The following is a 24,559-nucleotide window of genomic DNA, read 5'->3' as shown; positions in this document are numbered from 1 at the left end:
TACTTCCTAGTTGTGTGACCCTGGCCAAGTCACTTAACTCCAATTGCCTCAAAAAAAAAAAAAAAAAAAAAAAGGCAGTTTTCCATGTCTAAAAGGAAGTAGAGCTGCTTTCTTCATGTGTCAATATACAACTCAGAAATCCAGAGCCAGTTCTTGATCTGTTCTTCCTGTACAAAATGCTTGTCTTGTTTGCTCACACTGACAGTTTTTACTTTTGTGACTGTTGCAATTGAACCTATCTTCCATGATTTAGCCCAAGCCCATCAGGAGCACTGCTGGTCTAAGGTCACTTTGGATGTTTACTTTGGCCCAAGACTCCTCCCTACAATTCCCATTCCTAACTGCACCATTCATCCTGCCAGACACTAATGGTTTATTCTTTGAGCCATTCTTGATTTTTCCTCCCTGCCAACCCCCTCAGCAGACAGGCCTTGTAGATCCCTTTACTTCCTTCTTGTCCTTCACTATCTTTTGCCTGGACTAACCAAAGCCTATTTCCCAGGCTGAGTCTCCACACAGTACAAACTCCTCTGGCACAGACCAATCTGAATCAAGTCTTTATTGCTCTAATGCAATTTGAGCCGCCCTTACTCACTTTCTGTACCTGAGTCAAACTGGTCTTGTTTCTCATCCTATTTCCCACTTGTATCTCTAACAAATTTTCCATGTTCCAGCTCTGCTTCCTTCAAAGAGCTTAGCTCTCACTAGGGCCTTTTTTAATCTTGAGTCATCATATTCTCCCTCTTAAAATGATTTTTCACCTACATTTACCGGTTGACACATACTTCTGCCCATTGGGGCAAGATCAGTTCTGCATTTTTGTATGCTTGAGGCATTCCAAGCATGCACTTTTTTTTACATTCACCCAGAGTGTAGACATCCTTTCTCAACATTTACACTCCCACTGACAGCCCCAGAGAGAAGCAGACATGGTTTCCAGAGGATTACTGAATACTTTTATTCTGCACAGAGAAGCCACTAAGGATCTGCCTGTGGGCTTGTTGGGGCTGCATCACAAACATATGGCTCCACATACCAACATGGGGAGGGGTGAGAACAGATCACTTTAGCCCAGTCACAAGACCATAAGGACTTCTGACAGAGCATCAGGTGCAGATGATCATTGGGGCAGTCTCTGATAAGACAGTTCTAAGGAAGTGGTGAGAACATCACAGAGAGGTGGAAAGGAGAGGGAAGTTACACAGCAGAGGCCCCTGCCCCTAGAACAAAACTGGTCTAGTACTTGGCGCTGCCCACGCACAGGACAGGAGCAGACTTCTACAAAGGTGATTGGAGCCTGCTAGCTTTTAGCTTGGAGGCTTCCCTGCCAAGCAGTTTAGTTGGCCTGAGGATTTCTGAAGTTCCTTCCAGCAAATCTAGCCTTGCTGCCCAGCTCTTCCTCGATTCTGCGGGGGGAGAGAAACACAGGTAGTGTAAGCATGGAGAGCACCAAAGCAACACGCTTACTAATAATCAAAACATCTGTATCCACAGCTGGCCAGATTCCCATTATGAATGGCTTATGGATTCCCATAAATGCCCCAGAAAGCTCAGAAGCCCTCTACAATCTCCAGGTTTAATCTACTATACACCACGGGCATATAGCGGGAATTGAATGCTTGTTCCTCCTTCCCTGGCCCTGTCTTGAACAAAACAAAAATCACTTTCCTTGTCAAAAATTCCAGACATCAATATTTTCAAGGAGGAGGGATGTTGAAAAGATGAGGTTTGCATGGAAATAAGCAATTAAGTAAAGAAATGAAGCTAAGGGCCATTGCTACATTAAAACATGTAAAAACCTTTGTCTTGGGAAAGCCTGAGGAAATGTCTGAGGAAAAACTCATTGACCAAACACACAAAGAGAGCAAGTTTAATCAAGTGTTGAAGGACTTTCAAGAAGATAAAATTTGATTAACTATATGATCTAGGAATATGCACGCATGGTGAATTTGAAAAGCCTTGTTAAGTTCAGGGTATCCTAAGAGGGACCAGTGAGAACTCAGAGGAATGTGTAGTAATGCTTGATATAATTTCCTCATCTTAAAAATGAGTTAAGACATTTCTTCTGATAGTTTGATGATCCAGGTTAAAAAAGAGCCTGTTCCTTCTCTAAACCACCAGAGGGTGGCAGTAGGACAAAGAGGGCCTCTTCTGAAGGCTCATACAAAGAAATGCTGAGGTTAAATGGAGGAATATTTTATATTTTGCCACCAAAAGAAGAGTGAGCCAACATTTACTTGGAGAATTGAGAATTCTAGGAAATCCTTTGCACTTAACAAAAGCAGCCTCCCCCCTCCCCAAAGGCCCTTAGTGACATTAAAAAGCTTCTGCTTACCTAAGAATCTGGTTATACTTGGCTAGACGCTCAGATCGGCAAGGGGCACCAGTCTTGATCTGGAAGAAAAAAAAATCAAGTCAGGAATAATATGCAGACTTGCATTTTGAGGACAAGAGCAATATTAGACATGAACACCTAGACTCCCACCCTTTAAGATGAGAGCTATGTATGGGGGTAAGAGAGCTTTCTTATGTAGCTTATGGATAAATGTAATTACCACTCCCAAAGCCCCAGGATGCAGCTAGCTGAAAAAGCATTATAGCACAGGTTAGGGACTGTCCCTTGAGCAAGTCCTTACCTGCCCAGTGCAGAGACCCACCACCAGGTCTGCAATGAAGGTGTCTTCAGTTTCTCCAGAACGATGGGAAACCATTACTCCCCACCCATTAGACTGGGCCAGCTTGCACCTAGGAGTCATACAAGAAAATTAAACTAAGACAACAATCCTTTATATTTTTATCAAGCTTCTCAAAATCCCCACTGCACCTCATCTACAGCAATCTTGTGACTAACACTACAGCACTATAGAATCATTTCCCTGAAGGCTTATATTATAGTAATTTGATGTTGAAGAAGATCTCAACCTCAAAACTTGGGTTAGTTTCATCATTGCTTAATGGAATCTCAGGCAAGTCACTTAAAATTAAATCCTCATCTTTAAAATGAGAATGAACAGACCTCCACCAATAATTGAATAAATCACTAACTTACACCTGGGAAAGTAGACATCTTATAGTAATTCATAATATTCTAGGGTCAGTTTGGCAACAGACCAGGCTAAATTGAGCAGAATCCTCTTACTGTCTGGTTGGGCCTTGAACTAGGTTCTGATTATCTTCAAAGACTCTTTGAAAGGTTATTAGTTCAAGATCAATTCAAAGAGTTTTAAAGGGAAAGCTTAACCCAGGTAAGCAGAATAGGCCAATGTACAAGTCTTTTCAAGAACTGTCATTCATACTGTCCTGTTACACAGTATGTCACATTCACACTTCACAACAACTTTGGTAATTAGTTAACTATAGATATAAGCTATAAATTTCACTTTACATTTGAGCAGTCACACTGAGAGTTGAGGTGACTTGACCATAGTCACCAGGTGACCATGGGGGGAGAGGGATGGAGTAGGGTGTGCTGCTTTCTGCACTGGATTCAGATGTCTGAGTCCTGCTCTCTCAATAGAGGTTTTCCCATTGTCCCCAAAAAGTACTCACGCCTGGAGAGACTCAGTCACAGAGCCAATCTGGTTGACTTTGAGGAGGAGGCAGTTGCAAGCTTTCTCATTCACAGCCTTTTCAATGCGCTTGGGATTGGTCACTGTGAGATCATCCCCTACCACCTGGATGCCTGCAGTGGCAGTGAAATCCTTCCAAGCTTCCCAATCATCCTGGTCAAAGGGATCTTCAATGGACACCACTAAGAAAAAGGTAAGGTGTTGTGGATAAACACATTCCCAACTTCAAAATCCACTCTCCACAACCCAGAGTGAAGCCAAAAAGAGCAGAAGTTTTTATGCTCAAAAATCAACCAAAATTAAAGTTTCCCTGCATAAACAATAACTTCTGGAATAGATTTAAAAAATTTTTTTTAATTATTTTTTTTTCCTGAGGCTGGGGTTAAGTGACTTGCCCAGGGTCACACAGCTAGGAAGTGTTAAGTGTCCAGATTTGAACTCTGGTCCTCCTGAATTCAAGGCTGGTGCTCTATGCCCTGTGCCACCTAGCTGCCCCTGGAATAGATTTTTAAAAAGCAAACTCATTACATGGGACAGCCAGAGTAATGTGAGTAACAAGAACCAGCTAACCTCTTATGATTCCAAAATTATAATGAATATGCTTCCACAAGATTGTGCTTTACAGAAACCTAGGGAGTAATTAGATGAGCACATGTATGGCCCCAGTCACTAGAGGTCATGGCCTGCCCTATATCATTTTGTTCCTTAATCATTAAAAAAAACCTTTTCATCGAATCATAGGAAAGAATTCAAATCATGGAATGTAAACCCATCATTTTACCAATGAGCAAAGTAATTCTGAGATGTTCAATAACATGTTCATGAGAGCTGGTACATGGAACCAGACGCAGCTACTGGACTCATACCTGGATAGTCCTTGATGAAGGTCTTGTAGAGGTCCCCAAGCTCAGAAGGAGAGATGTAGCGGTTGGGATCATCAGGAGACTTGAAGTCCAAGTCATATTTCCCAGAGCGGAAGAATTCGGAGGCAGCCACATCCATGCCAATCACAACCTTATCAGTATAACCGGCTTTACCAATGGCTTCTTTCAACAGCTCCAGGGCTGGAAAAGATGGCAACGGCAAAGAAGGTAAGAAAACACTGGTAGGTGAAAACAGAAATCTCACTTCAATAGATCTCAAGCAGGGAGTTTAACAGGGAGGGCAAGAGACATTCAGTTTCCATAGAACTGCTCTGGTTCCTAGCTCCAGTTACCTTTGCTCTCCCTGCCTTGGTAATGAGAAGCTGATTCTAACTGAGGGGTAGTTTGGCTCTTAGAAGGTCACCCAGCAGGAAATTCGGTAAGGTCTTTAAGGAACAGTCTTCCCCATTGACAACTGGCCCAGATTCATAGCTCAGGAACAGCTGCATTCAAGAAGCTACAGTTACAGTAAGCAGCTGAGATCAGCCCTTTCAAAAGCAGCAGTGACTGAAAATCCAAGAACAAACACAAGCACTACGAGGTGGAATCCTGAATGCCAAGTGCCCAGCTTGATCAGAAAGACGTAGGAAACATGCCTTCTGACATGGCATCTCCCTGATGGAGATATGTGTGTTTGTTGGGGGATGGGGAAGGGAGGTATGTTTTCTTCCCTTTCTGTTGGGATGTTGTTGACAACTCACTTCCCTTCAAGATGAGCAATGCCTAAACATTTCCTTCACCTTCTATTTATTCAATTATCTTTAACTAGACCTAAGAACTAAAATCAAATCAAGACAAGCCAATGAGACACAGCATTATTGTAATTTAATTAAACAAATTTAACCAACTGTCAGAATTGAATCCTCGCTCTGTCCCTGAAGATGGCCTAAATTTCTCCCCTTTCAGGGACTTCTAGCTGGGGCATAAATACTTCCATTCTCACTGCATACAACTACCCTCACAGAAGAAACTTATCATTGAGCATTTAAGTTGATTAGCAAGTCACCTAAACTATCTGATCTTAGATCTTAGACAATTAAGGAGCACAGCAAACTGTAAGACTTGCTCCTATACAGGAGTGAAGCCATACCTCCACAGTCCTGTTGGACAGAAACAGAAATCAGCTCATCCTTACCTTCTTTATTCTCTAGGATGTTAGGAGCAAAGCCACCCTCGTCCCCTACGTTAGTGGCATCCTGTCCATATTTCTGCTTAATCACGTTCTTCAGGTTGTGGTAGACCTCAGCCCCAATGCGCATGGCCTCCTTGAAGGTTGTTGCTCCAACAGGGAGGATCATGAACTCCTGCATGGCCAGCTTGTTACCAGCATGGGAGCCACCATTGATCACATTGAAAGCCTGGGGAGAAGTACAGAGAGATCAATTTGATCCATCAATTAACTATTCTAGGATATGTAAAGAACAAATACTCCTGGGATGCTGAATCTAGTCAATGCACACCCTGTTGAAGTCCTGGCCCATTTCAGAACAAGAGTGCCATCTGTTTTGGACTCATCCCTCCAAAGCATACTCTTGTATTTATTTATTTAAATGCAGAAATAGACCCAATTAGTCCCAGAAAACAATACCTTACAAACTTTAAAGCATTCTATAAATGTAAAGTATTTTACAAACACTAATTCATTTGATAATCACAACACTGAAAAGCAGGTAATGGTGGCAGTAGTTCTGACTAGTGTTAGAGTAGTAGTAGAATTTAAACCTAAATCATTCGAAACATTCTAAGAATATATTCTGGGCCACACAGAAACAATCAACTTACTGGAACTGGAAGGATGACTTCACTATTGCCTGCAAGGTCAGCAATATGGCGGTACAGGGAGACACCTTTTTCAGCAGCTCCAGCCTTACAAACAGCCAGAGACACTCCCAATATGGCATTTGCACCGAACTTAGCTAAAATGGTAAAAAGGAAATCTGTTAGATAAAGTTCATTTCCTGAAAAGTTATCCTTTGTATTATGCATATGGTAGTTGTTCTCTGGGTTATCAGCTCTTGAAAACTTTTACAATATGGTTAATATGGAAATGTCTTGTATGACTGTACATGTATAATCTATGCCAATTGACTTTTCAGAGACATAATCCCCCCTGCCCCCCCCCCGGCAATTAAGTGACTTGACCAGGGTCACACAGCTAGGAAGTGTTAAGTGTCTGAGACCAATTGACTTTTCAAAGATGGGAAAGGGGAAGAAGGATTTAGAATTCATTTAAAATGTTAAAAATTTGTTTACATGAAATTGAGAATAAAAAGTTGTAAAAACAAAAATGAAAATATATTCCATAATTCCACTCCTGTCTTTTGAAGGGCGCTGCAATTTGGCTTCTGCCCCTACACATCTACCCCACTCATCATGATCACCAGAAATTGAGTTCTGTTAGCACCAGCTAACTCCTCCAGTCTTTATGGACAGAGGAGTGAATGGGCAATGCTCTTCACTGAACATAATGATGCATTATTTGCTTTTGTCTTTAGATATGGAGAATTCCACACAAGGGCATCAGTATCAGCACTTACATTTATTCTCGGTGCCGTCCATCTCTATCATCAACTTATCAATTTTCTCCTGTTCCACAACATTCAGTTTCTGCAAAATAGAAAAGGAAAAATTTTTGCTACTTCACTAACGGCTTCTGAAGGAAGCTCTTGAAGATGGTGAAAGAACTGCTGGCATGGCACTTATCTACTAGGATCATAGAACTGGTCCTTTCCATTACTAAATATTGGAAAAACCAACTGGACTAATCACAACTTGAAGAGAAGAAATAAGCCTATAACTTAGGAACTGTATCTCCTAAAGTATTTCTAGTCACACTCTCAACAGTTGTGAGCAGACTTCCATTTATGTCCAATGTGCACAAGACAGCACCTGGACTTGCCATCTCAGTGACATAAGGGATTTTTTGTGAAATTTAGTCCCAGAGAGCTGCTAAGATGGAGCATCAAGTGATTATATGACATGCTCAAACTCATGCTGCCAATTTAAGAAGTAGAACTCAAATACAGGTGTTCTTGACCTTGAGGACAGCTCTCTGCATTTTACCACACTGTCTTAAATGGAAAGATCCTACTTTTTCTTCAAAGTGTTTACTCTGAGCTTTATGCTTACCAATATTCTTATTTTACATTTATTTTAGGGCTCTTCTGGAACTGCCAAAACAGCACAATTTTAGAGCTGACAATTTTTGCAAAAATGTCACTTGGAACTGATCTGAATAAATAGGTAGATAATCAAGATGGGTACACATCTGGCATGGGTTGAAAGGAAGGAGAACTAACAAAGTGACCAAAATGTGATAATAATTGATGTTCTTGCAAACTGCAAACCCTAGGAATTAGCTTAAAAAGCAAACCCAGAGAATTCCTACCCTCTTCTGGCTACATACATAGAATAAAATATAAATGAGATGATCCCCAATGAGGACAGCAGTCATTTACATAAATTCTACCATGCTTGTTTAAAAAATTTAGTTTAATTCTGACAGGTATTGGGTAGTAGGAGAAGGCAACATAATGAGGAAAAGACTTGAACTGAGTCCTGGTCAAAAGAAAGAAACGCATGCATGTCAAAGGGGCAGAATGCATATATACAAGCTAAGGAATATGCTAAGGAAGAGACTAAGGAGGATAAGAAAACCTGGCTGGTACTGAGCATGCATATGGGCAAATAAGGTTGACAATATAAAGTGAGACCAGAGCAGGGAGGACTAGACTGAAGCATTTGTAACAGATATGGTTAGCCAAAGAACAACTGTAGTCTCCTAACCAGGGGAGTAATATAATGATTGAAGTGGGATATGTATTATGTGTGTTTGTCACTGACTTGAACAAATTATTGGGACGGAACATACAATAATTCAAGCATGATATGAAGACAGGAGAATAAAGGAGGAAAATAGAAATACTGGTTTTTTAAAGGATGAAGAAAAGTTTGCTAATAAGAATATATATTAAGAATGAAAAGTGAATGGAATAGGACATTGTACAACTATCAATATAAAAGGGAGACTTGAGAGGAACAGCCAGTGCCTAAAGTCAGGTTACCTTTTTAGCTTCTTTAGAGTTAAGGGAGTTAAGCACAAGTGAGTAGAGACAGCTAGTGGGGTAAGCAGACTTCCCGACCTCTAATACTCAGTTTAGCTGAGTATTAACTCAGTGTTAATTTTCAAAATAAGGAAAAACTCTATACTCAGTAAAGAATGGTCTTTCCTTTCTATGCAAAATAAAATTAAAACTAAAATTAAAAAATAGTAAGGATCTAGTCCATGAGAAGTTAAGTGATTCTAAATTCCAATTCCATTTTCATTGGTGAGAGAAGGTCTTACAGCCCTTCTCCCTTATTTATGAATTCAGGCAAAGACCAAAATCCTAGGAAGGAAACTAGAAATAAGTGCTTGGACATCGTCTTACCTCTTTAGTGATTTGTATACCCGTCTTTATAAAGCAAATAGCCAGCCATCCAAATAGGTTAACCTAAAGTATATTCATGCACAGGATAGAATATCCCACAGGCTGGTTTTTCCAGCTTGAGACTTTTAACAAATGGGAAAAGCCACTGAAATTGGGAATATGTATTAGTTAAAATGAGGAAGGGGCCTACCTTGCTAACCAGGCTCGGGGCAATAGTTTTATTGATGTGCTCAACCGCTTTTGAGACACCTGGAAGGAACAAGCAAATCAAATCACTGACATTAATACACAGGCCAAGCAGGCATTGCTAGATGATTACCACCAATGGTTGACAGGGGATTCAGTCCACCATGTGACCCGAAGTCCCTTCTTGTAGAATTCCCACCTCTTTCCCCTTGGCACTGGCAGGCTTTCCCGCCAAAGTACATCTGCATAGGATCCCAAAGAGTTAAAACCAGAGAAGCACCATCTAAGAATACCTGCTGGCAGGTTAATTAGGAGACCATGCACTGGAAATACCATCTGCAGACAGACTACAATCAAAGCTTTTACCAGTCCATTACCTGGGTACATAAGGCAGTTGCCAGGAACTCATTAATATATTTAACAGGTCTGGAGACACCTGACCAGGGACACAAATGACAAGAGAAGGAGAAAAGGAAAAAAGAAAACACTCAGGAAGGATCAGACTGTGAGACACAAAGTAATGAGAAAGAAGAAATCAGAAAAGAGTGAATCAGGATTCTTAGGTTTAGTACTTATTCAACATGAATTTAACTGAACTATCTCATGGAGAGAGAGAGAGACAGACAGACAGAGAGAGACAGAGAGAGAGAAAGAGAGAGAGAGAGAGAGAGAGAGAGAGAGAGAGAGAGAGAGAGAGAGAGAGAGAGAGAGAGAGAGAAAGAGAGAGAGAGAGAGAGAGAGAGAGAGAGAGAGATAACAAGGACTATAGTTTAAATTGCTCCTATTTAGATTGATACTAAGACATCTTAATAAAATGATTTAATTAGGAAATAATTGGATGTTTTTGATAGTCTTCCCACTCTTCAGTGACATGATACATCCAAATAAAAGTAGTACAGAAGGGCTTCCTCATCAAAGGGACTCAGAAGGGCAGTATAAGTGTCAGTGATCTGCCACAGAGCACACAAGGCACTATGCAGTCTCCTAATCATTAATTCTGACTCCCTTTCTGCTTCAACTTTCTTTCAGCAAAGAGGCAGGTTCTTAATTAGAGAGTTTCATTTGCTCCTGGAGCAATTCCCTTACCTGAAAACTGTAACCCTCAGGGGATTTCCTACACTTGTTGCCAGGGAAATTGTTGCAATTCAACAAACATGAGAATTAAGACATGGCTGCTATGGAAAAACTAATGCTTGTATACAAGTTAATTCCACAGGAATTTCTAGTACTGTTCCCCTAAAAAAAACAAAAATATTAAAGTAAAAGGCTTTTCTCTAAGATTTTCTTTTGTTAACACGGTTAGCATTTCCTAAATGCCAAGTATGCAAAGGCAAGTAAATATATTTTGGAAATTCTGCATCCCCAACCCAATTTTGCCCAAGGAAGAAATATGTAGGTTGTTGTAATTATAATAAAACATGTTTTATGCATTATTTCCTACAAAGATAAGCATGTTCACAGTGGTTATGCCTTACATAAAGACTGTTAACTCCACAAAAATGTAAGGATAATTCCAAAGGAGAAAACCTAATGTTGGTTCTGTATCAGGAGAGAATGAATGGGCATAGCTAGGGGTTAGGAGTACTCTAGATGGAGGCTGCTGAACTTCCCAAGGTGTACCTAAGGAGGGAGAAGTCCTAGAATAGGTAAAGGGTTCAAACTGATGAGCCAAATAGTAGGTGATCTTGGAGGAAAGCCCCCCTGTACAAACTCCTAAATACCACTGAATTACAAATGGAAAAACCAAAATCTACTGCCTCTAGTAAATCCAAGTTGTCAATCCAAAATGGAAAAGGATAATTCTAGTTAAAGTGAAGATCCCTTTTTTTAACATCCTTGCTTTTGATCAACAAATTTTGATAGGACTGTCATACATTTGGTTAGGAAAGTTTAGGAACACTGTTGCATTTTCCCATACTGTCTTCTACAACTATAAAAAGACTTGCTTATGGAACTTTAGAGCTAATTTTGGTTAAACTAAAATTAACAAGTCCCCCTTTTCAAATCTATCCTTTAAATAGCCTAAGCATAAATGAATTATTTTTCAGGATGTCACTGACTAATTGTAGAACAGAAACTAAGGATATGCTATAGGGTAAGAGACAGACAATAAAAATGAGAAATCCATTTTCCCTAGTTGGTTCGTGTTCATCACTTACATAAGAACCCAGTTAGATTCAATCTTAAACACAAATAAGTGAATAAGGTGGAAAAGTGGGAACAGTAGTAGTACACTCCCAGCATGGAGACAGTGAGGTTCTCTTACCTTTCCCCATGTAGCGGGTCTTATCATTGTCCCGGAGCTCCAGGGCTTCATGGACACCGGTAGAAGCACCACTGGGCACAGCAGCTCGGAAGAGACCTGGGTGGTTTTTTTCATTTCATTTTTTTGGGGGTGGAGTAGGGGATGCAGGGAGATGGAAAGAAAACATTAACATATTAATCAGCTAGGTGTATGTCAAAATGCTATGCAAATAATTACCTCTCCCACTCACAGATGACAGAAATGACAAGGAAACAGAATCCTCCTTCCACTTCCCTGTATCAATTGAGAAAGTTCACCTACATAAAGTCTCATTTCCTCTAGCCTAGCTTCCCCTAATATTTGTCCTTATCAGATCCAAGTATTACATCATTCACTAGGCTGTAGACTTGACAGTAATAGGTTTGGAGAAGAGCCTGAGAGGAGGGAAGAAAGGAGCAAGCACTATGGCTCTAGTGCTCTTAAATCAAGCTGAACCAGTGCTGAGGTTGGTTCAAACATTCATCAAGCAAGCTCATTCAACCATTCAGGAAGCAAAATCAGCTCAGCTGGGTCAGGGAACAAAGTCTATTGTGATTGCTTATTGCATTAGGTCCTTGAACAACAGGAGGTCTGAAGAACTAAGATGGAACACCACCAAAAAAAACAAGAGCAGACAAGAAAAGGCACAAAGCTTGGAAGTAATCGAACCTGAAAAGAATCTTAACTATGCAATTCTACAGATATACAAAGCCAATTGGTGAGGCTCATGCCTACAGCAGACTAAGTAAAAAAGGAAAACTGAGGAGTCCTGGAAAATTGCATTTTAAAAATACATTTTCAAAGATTTGGAGGCAGGAGGAATTTTTCAGACAGTAAGCAAAACCATTAGGTGTGTCTGGGTTGTAAATACTGGCAACAAGTAGTATGAGTATGCTCATCTCCTAATCAAATGGCATAATGTAAACACTTGAGATTTTGACCAAAATCCAAAATTATCCAACAGAGAAATAGTAAAATCTTATGAACATTTAAGTGCACATTTTCAGTTCAGAATGAGGAGATAACAGATGGGTGATATCTGTAGATTTTATTTTACATAGGTTCATTAAAGAACAAGTGAAATTCAATCATTTAAAAAAAATCCTGCAACCTTACATTACTTTCCCTAACATACATGCAAGTCTGGGTTTTAGGAAGACCTATTTGTTATTAAACTTAAAATCTAATATCTAAACTTCATCAGGAAAATTCACAACTCTTACAATTTGGAAAAGCTTCTTTATAATAATTGCCTACCACGGCTGTATTCTGTCTCCTTCGGCTATATTGATTCCCCTTTTCTAACCCCATGATGTCTTTCTACTTCTTATAATTATAACTAACTCTTTTAGCATGCTAACTCTGCTATGGGATTTAGTTAAGGGTCTACTCCCAACCTCATGGATTACTTCCTGTCTCTAGGTTAATTGTGAGTTTCACTGGGGTATTTATTTCCACTGTTAATTGTTTAAAACCTCAGTTTAAAAATTGCTTTCAAATTTCATATTTGCCATTCCCAGTGTCCATTGTATCTCTTCCTTTTACCTCTTCCCATAAATAGACCCACCTTTTATCAAAGGAAAAAAAAGCTGCCTAAAGGTATACATTCCTAACCTCAAGCCTAGTCTTTTTCTTTTCCTTTTTAAAAGTTCAGTTTACTTCTCTTTAATCAGTTTAACCTTCTGACCTAATAAAGAAGCCTCACATCATGAAAGGATGCCCAGCCTACGTGACATGAAGCACATACCACAGAGCCATACTGAGCATGCCTACCTCAAGAGGCTGCTTTAGCTTAACTCAAAAGAGCAGCTCATGAGGAGTTTAAGGAAGGGGCAAAACATGTCAAAGGAAAGTGATAAATTACATAGCACTTCTTTTTTTAGTAAAAAGGAAAGAAACAGGGTAGAAAAAGGGGAGTTTTGTTAGCCAAGTTCTGACTAACAATGAGAGGGGCTCATTCTCACTGACCAGCCCTATGCTAATGAATCCCCATCACTTTTCGTCTATCTCAAAAAGAAAGGAAGAGGAGAAAACCCGTTTTTCTAAGGGCTATTAAAGAACTCTCACTCATTTTTTATGTCCTTCCACTTCCTGAGGAGACTTGCAAGTGAGTCAGCAGTAGGCACTACAAAATTTCCATGGAGTTCTACCATGTTTCTCTGTCCCTATTTTGGTTACAGAGGAATTAAGGGCTACATTTTAAATTGTAAATACTTGGCCTCTTTCTGGCCCAGTCAAACAAAGATGAACCCAATTGGTGTTTTTTACAGCTTCATCCCAGTTCATCTGCTCTCAGTTCTGGAGGGAAAACTACCTTGTTTCGAGTCTTGTTTCCTTGTCTCTTTTGTCTCCAAGAACCAAGAGGGGACAAGTTGAATACACTTGGAAGGGCCATGTAATGTTCTTACATGTGCCCCACCCCATTAATCATCCCACAAGCCAGAGCTTGCTCATGTGTGCCAAAGTCTACTAAGATTTTTCTTATGCACAAGGAAGTAAATAGGAATTTATTAAGTGCCTACTAAGTGCCAGATTTGTGCTAAGGAAACCCAGTATTTCATCTGGAAGTATAAGGTTTGGTGAATCTTTTAAAAACAGACTTGCGCTTTTAACATGGTGAGAAAGCCAGTTTACAAGAGGATAGTGTAAAAACTAGAAAGCAAACAGGTAAAAACTTATGGTTTGCACCTTTTCCAGTGAAGAGATCAACTTCAACAGTGGGGTTTCCACGAGAGTCGAAGATCTCTCTGGCACAGATCTTGAGGATAGACATGTTGAATCTCTGTGTGGAATAAAGTTCAAAAATTAACAGAAGTCATCCTTAAGCTCTCCTAACAGTTATACTTACTCTAGCTGCCTTGCTAAGGAATACAAAAGTGAACCCTACTTTCAAAGTAGCAGCTGATAAGGGCCAGATGAGTAGTACAAGCCAAGAGTTTCGTAGAAGTACAAAGGTAAAAGAGATCATTTCCAGCAGGGCGGATAAAATTTGAATAAAGGATATGAGGAAAGGTAAATAACTGCAATAAACTATAAAATAAGATAAAGGGTGGAAGTTAAAGTAAAGGTTACCTTGGGGTGAGCTTATGAAAGGCAACAAAGGCCTTTGGGCAGTAGGGATGCCTTTGAAAGCTTACAATCAGGGTTAAAACAGAATGCAAGCAGTGTGTTAGGAAATTAACATTAAGCTGACTGGGGCAAGCCAAGTCTATAGGTGGAGGGAAAAAGAAATTGTAATGCCCTTATATTTGGGTATTCCAACAGTCCAAGTTTTTTGGGGGAGGAGTCCAGAATTTGAATGAAGGGACCAAAGTCTGAAGCCTGGGAAAAGAAAATGATATCTCACCAATCTTAAGCAGCCATCAACTTCTAAGTCACTTTAGGGAATTGGGACTATGATGAAATAGTCCTTGCATTCAAGGAGATTGCATAGAATAAATGATCAACAGCAAATCAGAGCTCAGTAAATGCTTTAGGGTGCTCACTATAATTTTCTTGAAACAATTACTGTAATAATCTAGTGGTCTTTTTTGCTACTGATCAACTGGTTCAAGAGCATCCTTATTTTCCCTATATCTTGGGTGATTTAATAAATTCTAGGTAATTTTTAAAATATACTAACCTAACTTTCTGAAGAGAAGCAAGTTATCCAAATTATAAAAGTTACAATTTTTAATTTAATAAGTTTTAATTAAATTTGATTTAAAGAGAGGTACTGTGGAGTAGTTGAGTCTCCCCCTGGTACATCCTGGCTATGGGACCCAAACTTAACTTTTAAGGATTTCTTTTTAAGATGTTAACTTGCAGAGAAGGTGCTGACTTTAAGGGAGAGTGAGTCTATCAGAACTGTCTATATATTTCATTCAGTTTTTCTCTCTTCAAAATGAGAAACATGTTACAACTTGTAAATGAGAATTATGACTTGGGAATGATACAACCATGACACATTGGAATGCTTAGGGAAAAAGGGGAAAAAAACCAAATGACCCAGAACTGACACATAACCTTCCCCTAGTGGAAAAGAGGACATGCAGAGAGGCCTAATCTCTGCAGCTCTCCCTCCATTGGTTCTTCCCCAGGGCAAGCAACAAATGTATTAAGTCAAGGAACTAAGGAGGGCTGGCAAGAAGCCCTGTCCCCAAACCATTATAGAGCTTCCCTGGCCTCCCCCATCTCAGGAATGTTGAGGCAGCAAATGGCACAGCAAATGGAGACACTTGAGCCATTTCTTCTATCCATCAGCAAAGGTAAAAACATCCAGCTAACGCCATGTCATTTGTGGCAATTTAAAATTTATTTCTAAATTAGATTATTATCAGGCTGAAGTATAAATGAAACTTTCTTTTCAATATTTTATGTTAGTGAAAACAAGTGCTCTTTTAAAATGGCACTACACCCACTCTAATTTCATCTTAAAGCATGGGTCTCATGGCACCCTATTTTTAAGGAGTTTTGTTGTTGTCTCGGGGCAGCTAATTGACAGTGGCTAGACCATTGGGCCTGGGCTCAAAACAGGCCTCCAAGGCACTGTGTATGCTTGGGCACCCTCACTTTACTCAGTTTCCACATCTGTAAAATGAACAGAATGAAAAGTGTCTTTGCCAAGAACACCCTGAATGGAGTTACAAAGAACTGAATGATCACACTGTACAGAGTACTCGTATTTACTAGTTTTCAGTAAAATGATCTACTAGATGGAGAATCATTCTAGAACACGCATGGACCTCTGGAATGAACCATGTACCAGCGCCTTAGAGAAAGGCACGGCCTAATTTGGGGGCTGGGGAAGAGAGTTTGCCCATTAGACTAACCAAGAACATATTCCAGAGGAAAAGAGTGGCCAAGAAAACATGGGCATTTTCAGAGGTTCTGCACGTGCAGATGGGAATGGGTTACAAGATTAGACCAGAAAGGCCCTTCTTTCATATGAACTGCACACTCTAGCCTCAGATGAGGCACTCCGGCCGGTGTAGCCACGGCCAGAAATAAGCATCATTACTTGCAGTTAATTATGGTAAGTTACAGTTCATTCCAAAGCCATCTAGCTGGACCCTAAACCACTAATCACTGAGCCAGCTCCAATCACAGCAACTCTAAGGCGCTAGTGGGGGAAGTGCATCTATTCGCAGCCCCTCCCTCCATTTTAGGAAAGGGACAAGCTAAAGCACCACGAGGCAGCAAGAATCTGCATCTGAAAAGGCCCGTTTCAGGTCACAGAAGGGGGAGGGGAGCCCACGGAAAAGGACTCATCGTTTTCTGAGTCACTTACAACTTCTTAGGGCCTTAACTTCCTTATCTATAAAATGCGCGGCATGGATTAGTCTCCTCCGGCTCTAACACGGTGCGACCTACATTTAGAAAAGATTACTCCTCTTCCCCATTTCGCCCAAGACCGGCACAGATAAGCATTAATTACTGGACGGCTCGGTAATACTCCAGCGAGGCCCTTTCAAAGTGCCCCTCTGGCAGTTATTCTGAGGAATGGGGATTACGCTGAGGAATTACGGTAAATCCTACAGGTATTATAGAAACCATTCCTAGAGACGCCTGTCTCCACTTAAAATTCGCCTGCAGAGACACAGACCGCCGCGTGCCCCGTGGATAAAACAGCAGGGGCTGTCCCCCGACTGCAGGGAAACGCGTCCCTCCGGCCAGCATCATCCCGCCAGCCTCCCAAGTCCCCGCCGGCCTCCATCAGCGTGACCTTGAGGGAGGCGCAGCTCTCCTCGGGGCCGCCCTCTGCTACTTTCTAAAAAAGGGGGGCGCGGGGGCTCCGAGAGCTCCAAAGTCCTCCCCCGATGCAAAAAGTTGTGCTCTCACGGAAGGCCAGGGCCCGAGGGGAGCTGACCGCGGATCGGGCAGGGAGAGCCGCGGTGGTCCACGGGGAGGGAGAGCAGGGCCGGCTCCGGCGCGGCCGGAGGGGCGGGAACCCTTCAAAGTACACCCCCCCTGCCCCCCGCAGGACTGACGGCCAGGGCCTTTCGAGCTACCGTTACCTGGACAGGGTTTCCTCCGGTGGGTTCAGAGAACAGAGACCGAGGGACCCAGCTACGCCAAGAGGGAGCGTTAAATGGGCGAACTCACCCCAGGGAACCCCTCCTCCTCCTCCTGTGGCTCCTCCTCTTTTTCCCCTAGGTCCCGGCTGCACCTCCTCCTCCTTCCACACTTCCGGTCTAGGATGGAGGGGGTGGGACTCGAGCACCGCCTCCCCTTTCTCTCATTTGCCTATCCCATAGCGCCACCGGTGAGTACTCTCTTCTCCATTGGCGAAGCGCACAGTCTCTCTCACCTCCGGCTTTCTCATTGGGCAGTAAGTGGGCGGGGCTACGACAGTAATGGGGAGCCGCTTTGAGCCTTGCTCCTCCCACAGAACTGGGGTGAAAGGGGGGGAGGGGGGCAAGGGGAAGGGGTTAGGGCTCGCGTGTCACGTACTCTTCGTCCAGCACGATCTCTGTCCCCGGCTTTATTCTTTGCAAGGACCACCTGTTATCCAGCCAGAGACGCTGGTCCTCTTCCTTCTCCCACCCATGTCCTTGCTTCCAATTGGTACCATCTGCGCTTGCGCAGCCATCAAACCGTTAGGCCTGCTCGCTCCCGCGCGGGGCTCCTTTATAGCAAACCCTTCCCCCCACCTCCAAGCTCAGTCCCCTCATTCTCTGCGTGTGCGACCCACTATGTCCTCCCAGCGAGGGCCAGAACAGGGCCTGACGAGTCACTCAGTGTAGCAGCCTTCCAGGGCCGTGGAGGCTTTATTGGGTGGGATTAGTGCCTGCCTCTCAGAATGCACCAAGTTATTCATTCTGCTCATGGAAAAACCCCAGCCCCCCACATCCCCGCCTCCCGAGCAGCGGCTAGACGAGACGCGCAGGCGCAGCTGTCACCGGCGAGAACTGCAGTGCTGCGTGACTGAATGAACGTAGCACCCAGCGCGCTCGCGCTCTAGAGTTGGGGGGTTGGGGTTTAGAGGCTCGCGCGTGCGCAGGGAGAAGGACGGGGGGAAGGAGATGCCTGTTCCTCACTGGTCCGCCCCTGTCGGACATAGAGCCAATCACAGAACTCTCCTCTTCACCCCCCCCCCCCTCCGTTCCCCTCCCCCCCATCTCCCGGGCCTGATCTTGGAGTCCTTCGAATCACTTTGTAACTCATTATGGAAATTCTGGGTTGGGCTGCACCTCAGTATCTAAATCCAGCCCCTTCACCGCGAGACTCTCTTGTCTTCCCCATCCATTCTGGACTCCAAGACCTGCAGGGCAGGGTGTTTGCGTGTTATCTCCCCCTAACAAGCACTTTGCACCATACCTGACACTCCGTAGGTGTTTAATAAATGTTTGATTGATGGACTGACGATCTACCTTTTCACTGCTTTAATCGTTCAATTTCAGCTTCTAGGAGACCTAAATTTGTCTTAGTGCAACTCACTGCATGCATTGATGCTGTGGGGCTAAAAGAAGTTTATGGCCACTTTCAGATGCATCACCGAGGACAACTCGAACGTTTCTTTCCGCCCGCCCCCCACTTTTCTCCGTGCTGAACACATTTTCTTCGAACTGTTCTCAGCTCTAGGAGCTTTAAAGTCCCTCGGGATCTTACAGACACGTGACGCGATCGGCAGATTATCTGTGGGGAGAGGTGGTTTCACCTTAGGGAGCTCTCCTGTGAGAAAACACCTAAGCAGGCGGACCCTTCGGGGAGATTGCCTGGCCGCGGCTGGGAAAGTTAAAGGGCTGGGCCAAGGTCACCCAGCCGGGGTCTTTCAGGAGTGGGAGATCATCTTCTAAGCCGACTCTCCATTCACTGTGGCACGCCGCTTCCTTTTTAACTAGCAAAAAAATAGAAAGGGGAAGGGGAAAAAAAAAAATTAACTCAATTTTTAAAATTTTTTTTATCAATTTTATGATTATAATTTTTTGACAGTACGTAGGCATGGGTAATTTTTTACATCATCCCTTGCACTCACTTCTGTTCCGAAGTTTCCCCTCCCTCCCTCCCCTAGATGACAGGCAATCCCATACATGGTAAATGTGTTATAGTATATCCTAGATACAATATGTGTGCAGAAATGAATTTCTTGTTTGTGCTCCTCTAGTGTTAATATTATGGTGCAGGGAGATAAAGATGAAGCACACACACATATTTAGAAAAAAAAGTATGTGTCCCGGAGTCAATCTAAACCCAGATTTCCCGGACTGTAAGACTATCTGGCCCTCTCTTATCAACATCCTTCCTAAAAATGAGGTGACCAGAAATGAACACGGTGCTTCAGAAGTAGTCTGAAAAAGGCGAGGACTGCAGGATCTCATTCAGTAAACCTTTATAAAGTACCTAATACCGGGGAGACCTTGTGCTCAGCAGAGGTAAGAAGGGCCATAAGGGTAAAAAGCAGCACACTTTCCCCTCTGACTCCCACAATGTGCCGGAGCCCGGCTGTTCCATTGGTAGAGATAAGTATGGCATGAAGAACAATGATATGGATAGGGCAAAGGAGACAGTCTGAGATCCTTGAGGATGGGGGGTTTAGAGTTGGAAAGGAGTTTAGAGGCCATCTAATTCAATCCCCCAATTTTCCAGAGGGGGAAACTGACATTAAAGTGCCTTAATGAGTTGTTGTGAGTCATACCCAGGCAGAAAGTAATAGAAGGGGCACTCGGGTCCTCCGATTCCAGGGGCTCCCCATGCTCTTTCTAATTAGTGACTCCACACCACTTATTAGATGAGCAAGCACAAGCAATTTATTAACAATTAAAAAAGGGAATCCAAGTAACTGATGGGGGGGGGGGTTAACAGTGGAGGACAAGAAAAGTGTGTTTGTCATCAAGACAATTTCAATAAAGTGGAGATGGGCAAGGAGAGTATATTTAGAGCTGGAAGGGACCTAAGAGGCCGTTAAATCCAGCGCCTTTCTGTTGTAGATGAGAAAACTAGGCCCAGGCAGGTTTGGTGACCTAATCAGCATTACATGGATGGTAGGAGATTCTGAGGGCTTCCAGACTGCAGACTCAGTACTGTTTCAGCACATTTCCCCTCCAAAGGAAAGGGCATTAAAAAAGGGAATGAATTACTTAATGCAGAAGGGGTAGATAGCTCCCCTCTCCCCTATCCCTAATGCCTGACGTTAAAGGCATCAACAAAATGTACTTTTAAACAGGAGGAGAAAACTGAGTGACAAGATGACTAGGAGCAGGTGTGAATCATGGGTGTAAAGTGACCAGGAAAGGAGGAAAGGGATTAATCTAAATTTTGTATCATATCCAATATCAGGCCACACCGGGCTCTGCAGATAGTCATGATAACAGCTCTCAGAACTACAGTGGTTTGTGGTTTACAGAGCATGGCTCCCCACCCCCTCTCATTCCCAAATATGAAGCATTGGGTTAAATAGTAATAGTGTTACCCCATTTCATACGGGACTCAGGGGTTAAATGATTCATAAATGATTTATCCAGGGTCATAGTTTGGAGGTGAGCGTCAAACCCTGTTCTCTGCCACTCAGTTATTGCTATTCAACTAGGCCTCAATTTAGGTACTTAAATTTGCTGCTTTTTTCTAATGCATTCTTTTTTAATCTGACTGAGGCACTGGAAAAATGAATCTTAGTGCTACAGTTAGTTACGCTCTGTGGTTGTTGGTACTGTTATTCTGCTACTGACTTTCTCTGTTATTTTGGACAAATGATTTCCCCTTTCTGTGACTCAGTTTCCTTTTCTCAGAGATGAACAAGTCAGACTAGATGTTATCAAGTCCCTCCCAACTTTTGTGACCATGATCTAGGGCCAACCACAGTTTTCTATTCCCAAGACTCCTATGAAATCAGTCTTCTATGAAGATTAATGAACTTTGCAAAGAGTAAAACCAGGAAATGGAATAATTTCTCTGTAGAGGTTGCACATCCAAACCCATGGGCACATTAAAATGCAGGCTTAAAAGGTGAACAATATCCCCCATCCATCTGGCAAATGAAATAATTTGCTAGTTTTTCCTTCTGGCCTGAGATACGAGACACCAGAAAGATCAGGGAATTAAGATCAAATAAATGGTCTTCACATTTAACAAAGGCCAGAAAGGTTACCCAAGCTGATTTTTTAAAAAGCAGAATTTGTGGTTGTACCAGCAAGATGTTGAAATGTCTGCCCCTGTTAAAAACTAACATCCCAACCCCATGACTCAGCATCATCTTTGCAGCCGCCTGGATGCCTTGTTCACTCAGGCTTCAGGAACTGAAGACTTATTATTTCTCCTGTGCTCAAAGCGAGCCCTAAGGGCCCATGCTGAGATGATTTCAAATATTTCTTTTTCTTTTTATAGTGTATCCAAAAAGGAAAGAGAGAGAGAGAAAAATAGGGGGGAAAAAAAGGACATCAAGGCATGCTGCCCTAGCAGAACCAGTTAATTCCAGCAGGAAATAGCAGAGAACAAGATGAGCTCCAGACAGCTACTGTTGCAAGCTTCTTGGATAACTTACACCCTACTCAGAGCCATAACAAACTTTACACGTCAAACTATCACTCTCTGTTGTTAATGATTAGAAGAGATGGCCTCAAACCTTGTTTCAAATCCAGAGGGTGCTACAAAGTCTCACTATCTCCCCAGGCATCTGTATGCTGAGGGTACAGAACCTCAGCCAGTGGCTGAGAGAGGGACACACCCCATTCTAAAGCACAGACTGAATTTATCCAGGGCCTCAAAGCAGGACAAAAAAACCTCACAAAATCAGATCAAAGGCTGAACGGGCCCTTTGGCAATAACTAAATGGAATTCTTCTCCACTACAAAGGCATTTTGGACAGTGATTTAATCTGAGGTCTGTGAATTTTTTTTTTTTTTAATATTTTGATAAATTTATTTCAAGATAATTGGTGTCATTTGCAATCCAATGGGTTTTATGTGGAAAAATATGATTCTATAAAGGGGGTTTAAAAACCGCTTTAAGACTCCCTGATTTAGAATTGTAAAGATCTAAAGCTGGAAGATGCTTCAGAGATTAATTAGCTAGTCCAGCTCTCTCATTTTAGAGAGGAGAAAATTTAGGCAGGGATAGGGTAAAGACTTTCCCAAAATCTGATAGAATCAGAGATTTTAGAATGAAAGGGACTTCTGGAAATTGAAGCTCCAAGAAGTGACTTAACTGTGACTCTATTTCCCTTACTTCTTTCAGAATATATTGGTATACATGGATAATATTCAGCAGTCAATTCAGCAGTTTTTTTTTTTTTTAAGCATTCTAGGCATGTGTTTGAGAGTTTTTGGGGGGGAGGGGGAAAGGGGTGTTTGTTTTCTGACCAATGAACAGAATCCAACTTGACATCTAATTAACAGTCTCTCTACAAGCACAAGATTGCATTCCGAATGACAGATTTAGAACCAGAAGGGAACTTTAAGGTCACCTTTTCATTGTCTGCAATCATGTTTCCCCTCTTGCACCAGAATTTGCACTTCGCAATCAGTAGCATTAAAATGCCATTTCATCTTTCCTCTGTGAATAACAACCTGCTAATTCTAACTCTTAACTCTCCTCTTCATCTCAAGCCTCTGGCTTCTGCTTAGAATGCTATTTATCTTCAACTCTGCCTCATGGAATCAATCCCTTAGCTCCCTAAAAAGCTCAGCTTAGATGCTCCTTCCTCATGCCCTCCATTTATAAGCATTGCTCCCCAGCCTCCAAATTACTTCATATTTATTTTATTTATGAAAATAAAAACTGGTACAGCCTCAAAATTGGCCACCTAGAATCGATCCAGCTGGATAACAATTTGGAACTATGGCCAAAAGGTTATACATACTTTTTGATTCAGCAATGTCACTGCAGTCTGCATTCCAAAGTGATCACAAAAGAAGGGAAAGGACCCACATGTGTGAAAATGTTTGTAGCAGCTCTTTTTGGAACGGCAATGAGCTGGAAACTGAGTGGATGCTCATCAGTTAGGGAATGACTGAATTAAGTTATACTATATGCAATGTAATAATATTGTTCTATAAGAAATGATGATTTCAGAAAAGCCTGGAAAGACTTACATGAAGTGTTGCTGAGTGAAGTAGTAGAATTAGGAGAACATCGTACACATAACACAACATTATGTGATGATCAACTTTGATAGACTTCTTCTTAATACAGGGATCCAAGACACTTCCAATAGGCTTGGGATAGAAAAATCCATTCGCATCCACTGGGAAAACTATGGAGACATTATTTTCACCTTTTCCTTTCTTGTAGTTTTTCCCTTTTTTCTGATTTTTCTTTTATAACATGACTAATGTGGAAATATGTTTTAAATGATTGTGTTGCTTGCTCTCGTGGGCAAAAGGGAGGGAGAAGAAAATTTGAAATTCAAAATCTTTCAAATATGAATGTTGAAAACTATTTTTGCATGTATTGGTAAAACAGAAAATTATTTTTTTTAATTTTTATTTTATTTTATAATTATAACATTTTTTTGACAATACATATGCATGGGTAATTTTTTACAACATTATCCCTTGCACTTACTTCTATTCAGATTTTTTCCCTTCCTCCCCCAACCCCCTCCCCCAGATGGCAGGCAGTCTTATACATGTTAAATATATTACAGTATATTCTAGATACAATATATGTGTGTAGAACCGAATTTTTTGTTGCACAGGAAGAATTGGATTCAGAAGGTAAAAGTAACAGTTTACATTCATTTCCCAGTGTTCCTTTTCTGGATGTAGCTGGTTCTGTCCATCATTAATCAATTGGAATTGGATTAGCTCTTCTCTATGTTGAAGAAATCCACTTCCATCAGCATACATCCTCGTACAGTATCATTGTTGAAGTGTATAATGATCTTCTGGTTCTGCTCGTTTCACTCAGCATCAGTTGATGTAAGTCTCTCCAAGCCTCTCTGTATTTCTCCTGTTGGTCATTTCTTATAGAACAATAATATTCCATAACATTCATATACCATAGTTTACCCAACCATTCTCCAATTGATGGACATCCATTCATCTTCCAGCTTCTAGCCACTATGAAAAGGGCTGCCACAAACATTTTGGCACATACAGGTCCCTTTCCCTTCTTTAGTAGTTCCTTGGGATATAAGCCCAGTAGTAGTATGGCTGGGTCAAAGGGTATGCACATTTTGATAAAAACAGAAAATTATTGAGGAAAAAAAAGAAAAGAAAAGAAAAGACTGTTCACCTAGAAAAGGCTGAG

At 41.7% G+C, this 24,559-nt stretch overlaps 1 protein-coding gene across 9 annotated transcripts; it reads right to left on the bottom strand.

Moving 5' to 3' along the window:
• Positions 1–933: 933 nt before the first annotated feature.
• LOC141564927 (alpha-enolase) lies at positions 934–18,215 on the bottom strand. Of its 9 annotated transcripts, none has more exons than XR_012488814.1 (12): positions 17,825–18,215; positions 14,081–14,174; positions 11,375–11,470; positions 9,113–9,171; positions 7,030–7,099; positions 6,275–6,408; positions 5,628–5,850; positions 4,436–4,633; positions 3,550–3,751; positions 2,585–2,745; positions 2,336–2,433; positions 934–1,406 (listed from the first exon to the last, which is right to left on the bottom strand). XR_012488814.1 is itself a non-coding variant. In XM_074307763.1 (12 exons), the coding sequence occupies exons 2-12, from the start codon at positions 14,163–14,165 to the stop codon at positions 1,337–1,339; spliced, it is 1,305 nt and encodes a 434-aa protein (XP_074163864.1). In that variant the 5' UTR covers positions 14,166–14,174; positions 17,825–18,215; the 3' UTR covers positions 934–1,336. The 9 variants fall into 9 exon arrangements, 5 of the variants coding, with proteins under 5 accessions (XP_074163864.1, XP_074163865.1, XP_074163863.1 ...); XR_012488813.1 differs by lacking the exon at positions 17,825–18,215 and adding an exon at positions 17,389–17,766 and having other exon boundaries at positions 2,604–2,745; XR_012488812.1 differs by lacking the exon at positions 17,825–18,215 and adding an exon at positions 17,389–17,766 and having other exon boundaries at positions 2,336–2,473; positions 2,615–2,745.
• Between the last annotated feature and the right edge of the window lie 6,344 nt (positions 18,216–24,559).

Source organism: Sminthopsis crassicaudata, chromosome 3 (genome assembly GCF_048593235.1).
Source record: "Sminthopsis crassicaudata isolate SCR6 chromosome 3, ASM4859323v1, whole genome shotgun sequence".
In the NCBI taxonomy this organism is placed as follows: Eukaryota; Metazoa; Chordata; class Mammalia; order Dasyuromorphia; family Dasyuridae; genus Sminthopsis; species Sminthopsis crassicaudata.
This window is presented reverse-complemented; position numbering and strand designations above follow the sequence as displayed.

What these genes read in the sequence shown, in the direction of transcription:
- LOC141564927 (XM_074307763.1), bottom strand. Translation starts at nt 14,165, where the DNA reads ATGTCTATCCTCAAGATCTGTGCCAGAGAGATCTTCGACTCTCGTGGA. An exon ending in CATCCTAGAGAATAAAGAAG is followed by an intron (nt 4,634 to 5,627) that starts GTAAGGATGAGC and finishes CATCTTTTCCAG; the next exon opens with CCCTGGAGCTGTTGAAAGAA. An exon ending in CTTCATCAAGGACTATCCAG is followed by an intron (nt 3,752 to 4,435) that starts GTATGAGTCCAG and finishes CCTTTTTCTTAG; the next exon opens with TGGTGTCCATTGAAGATCCC.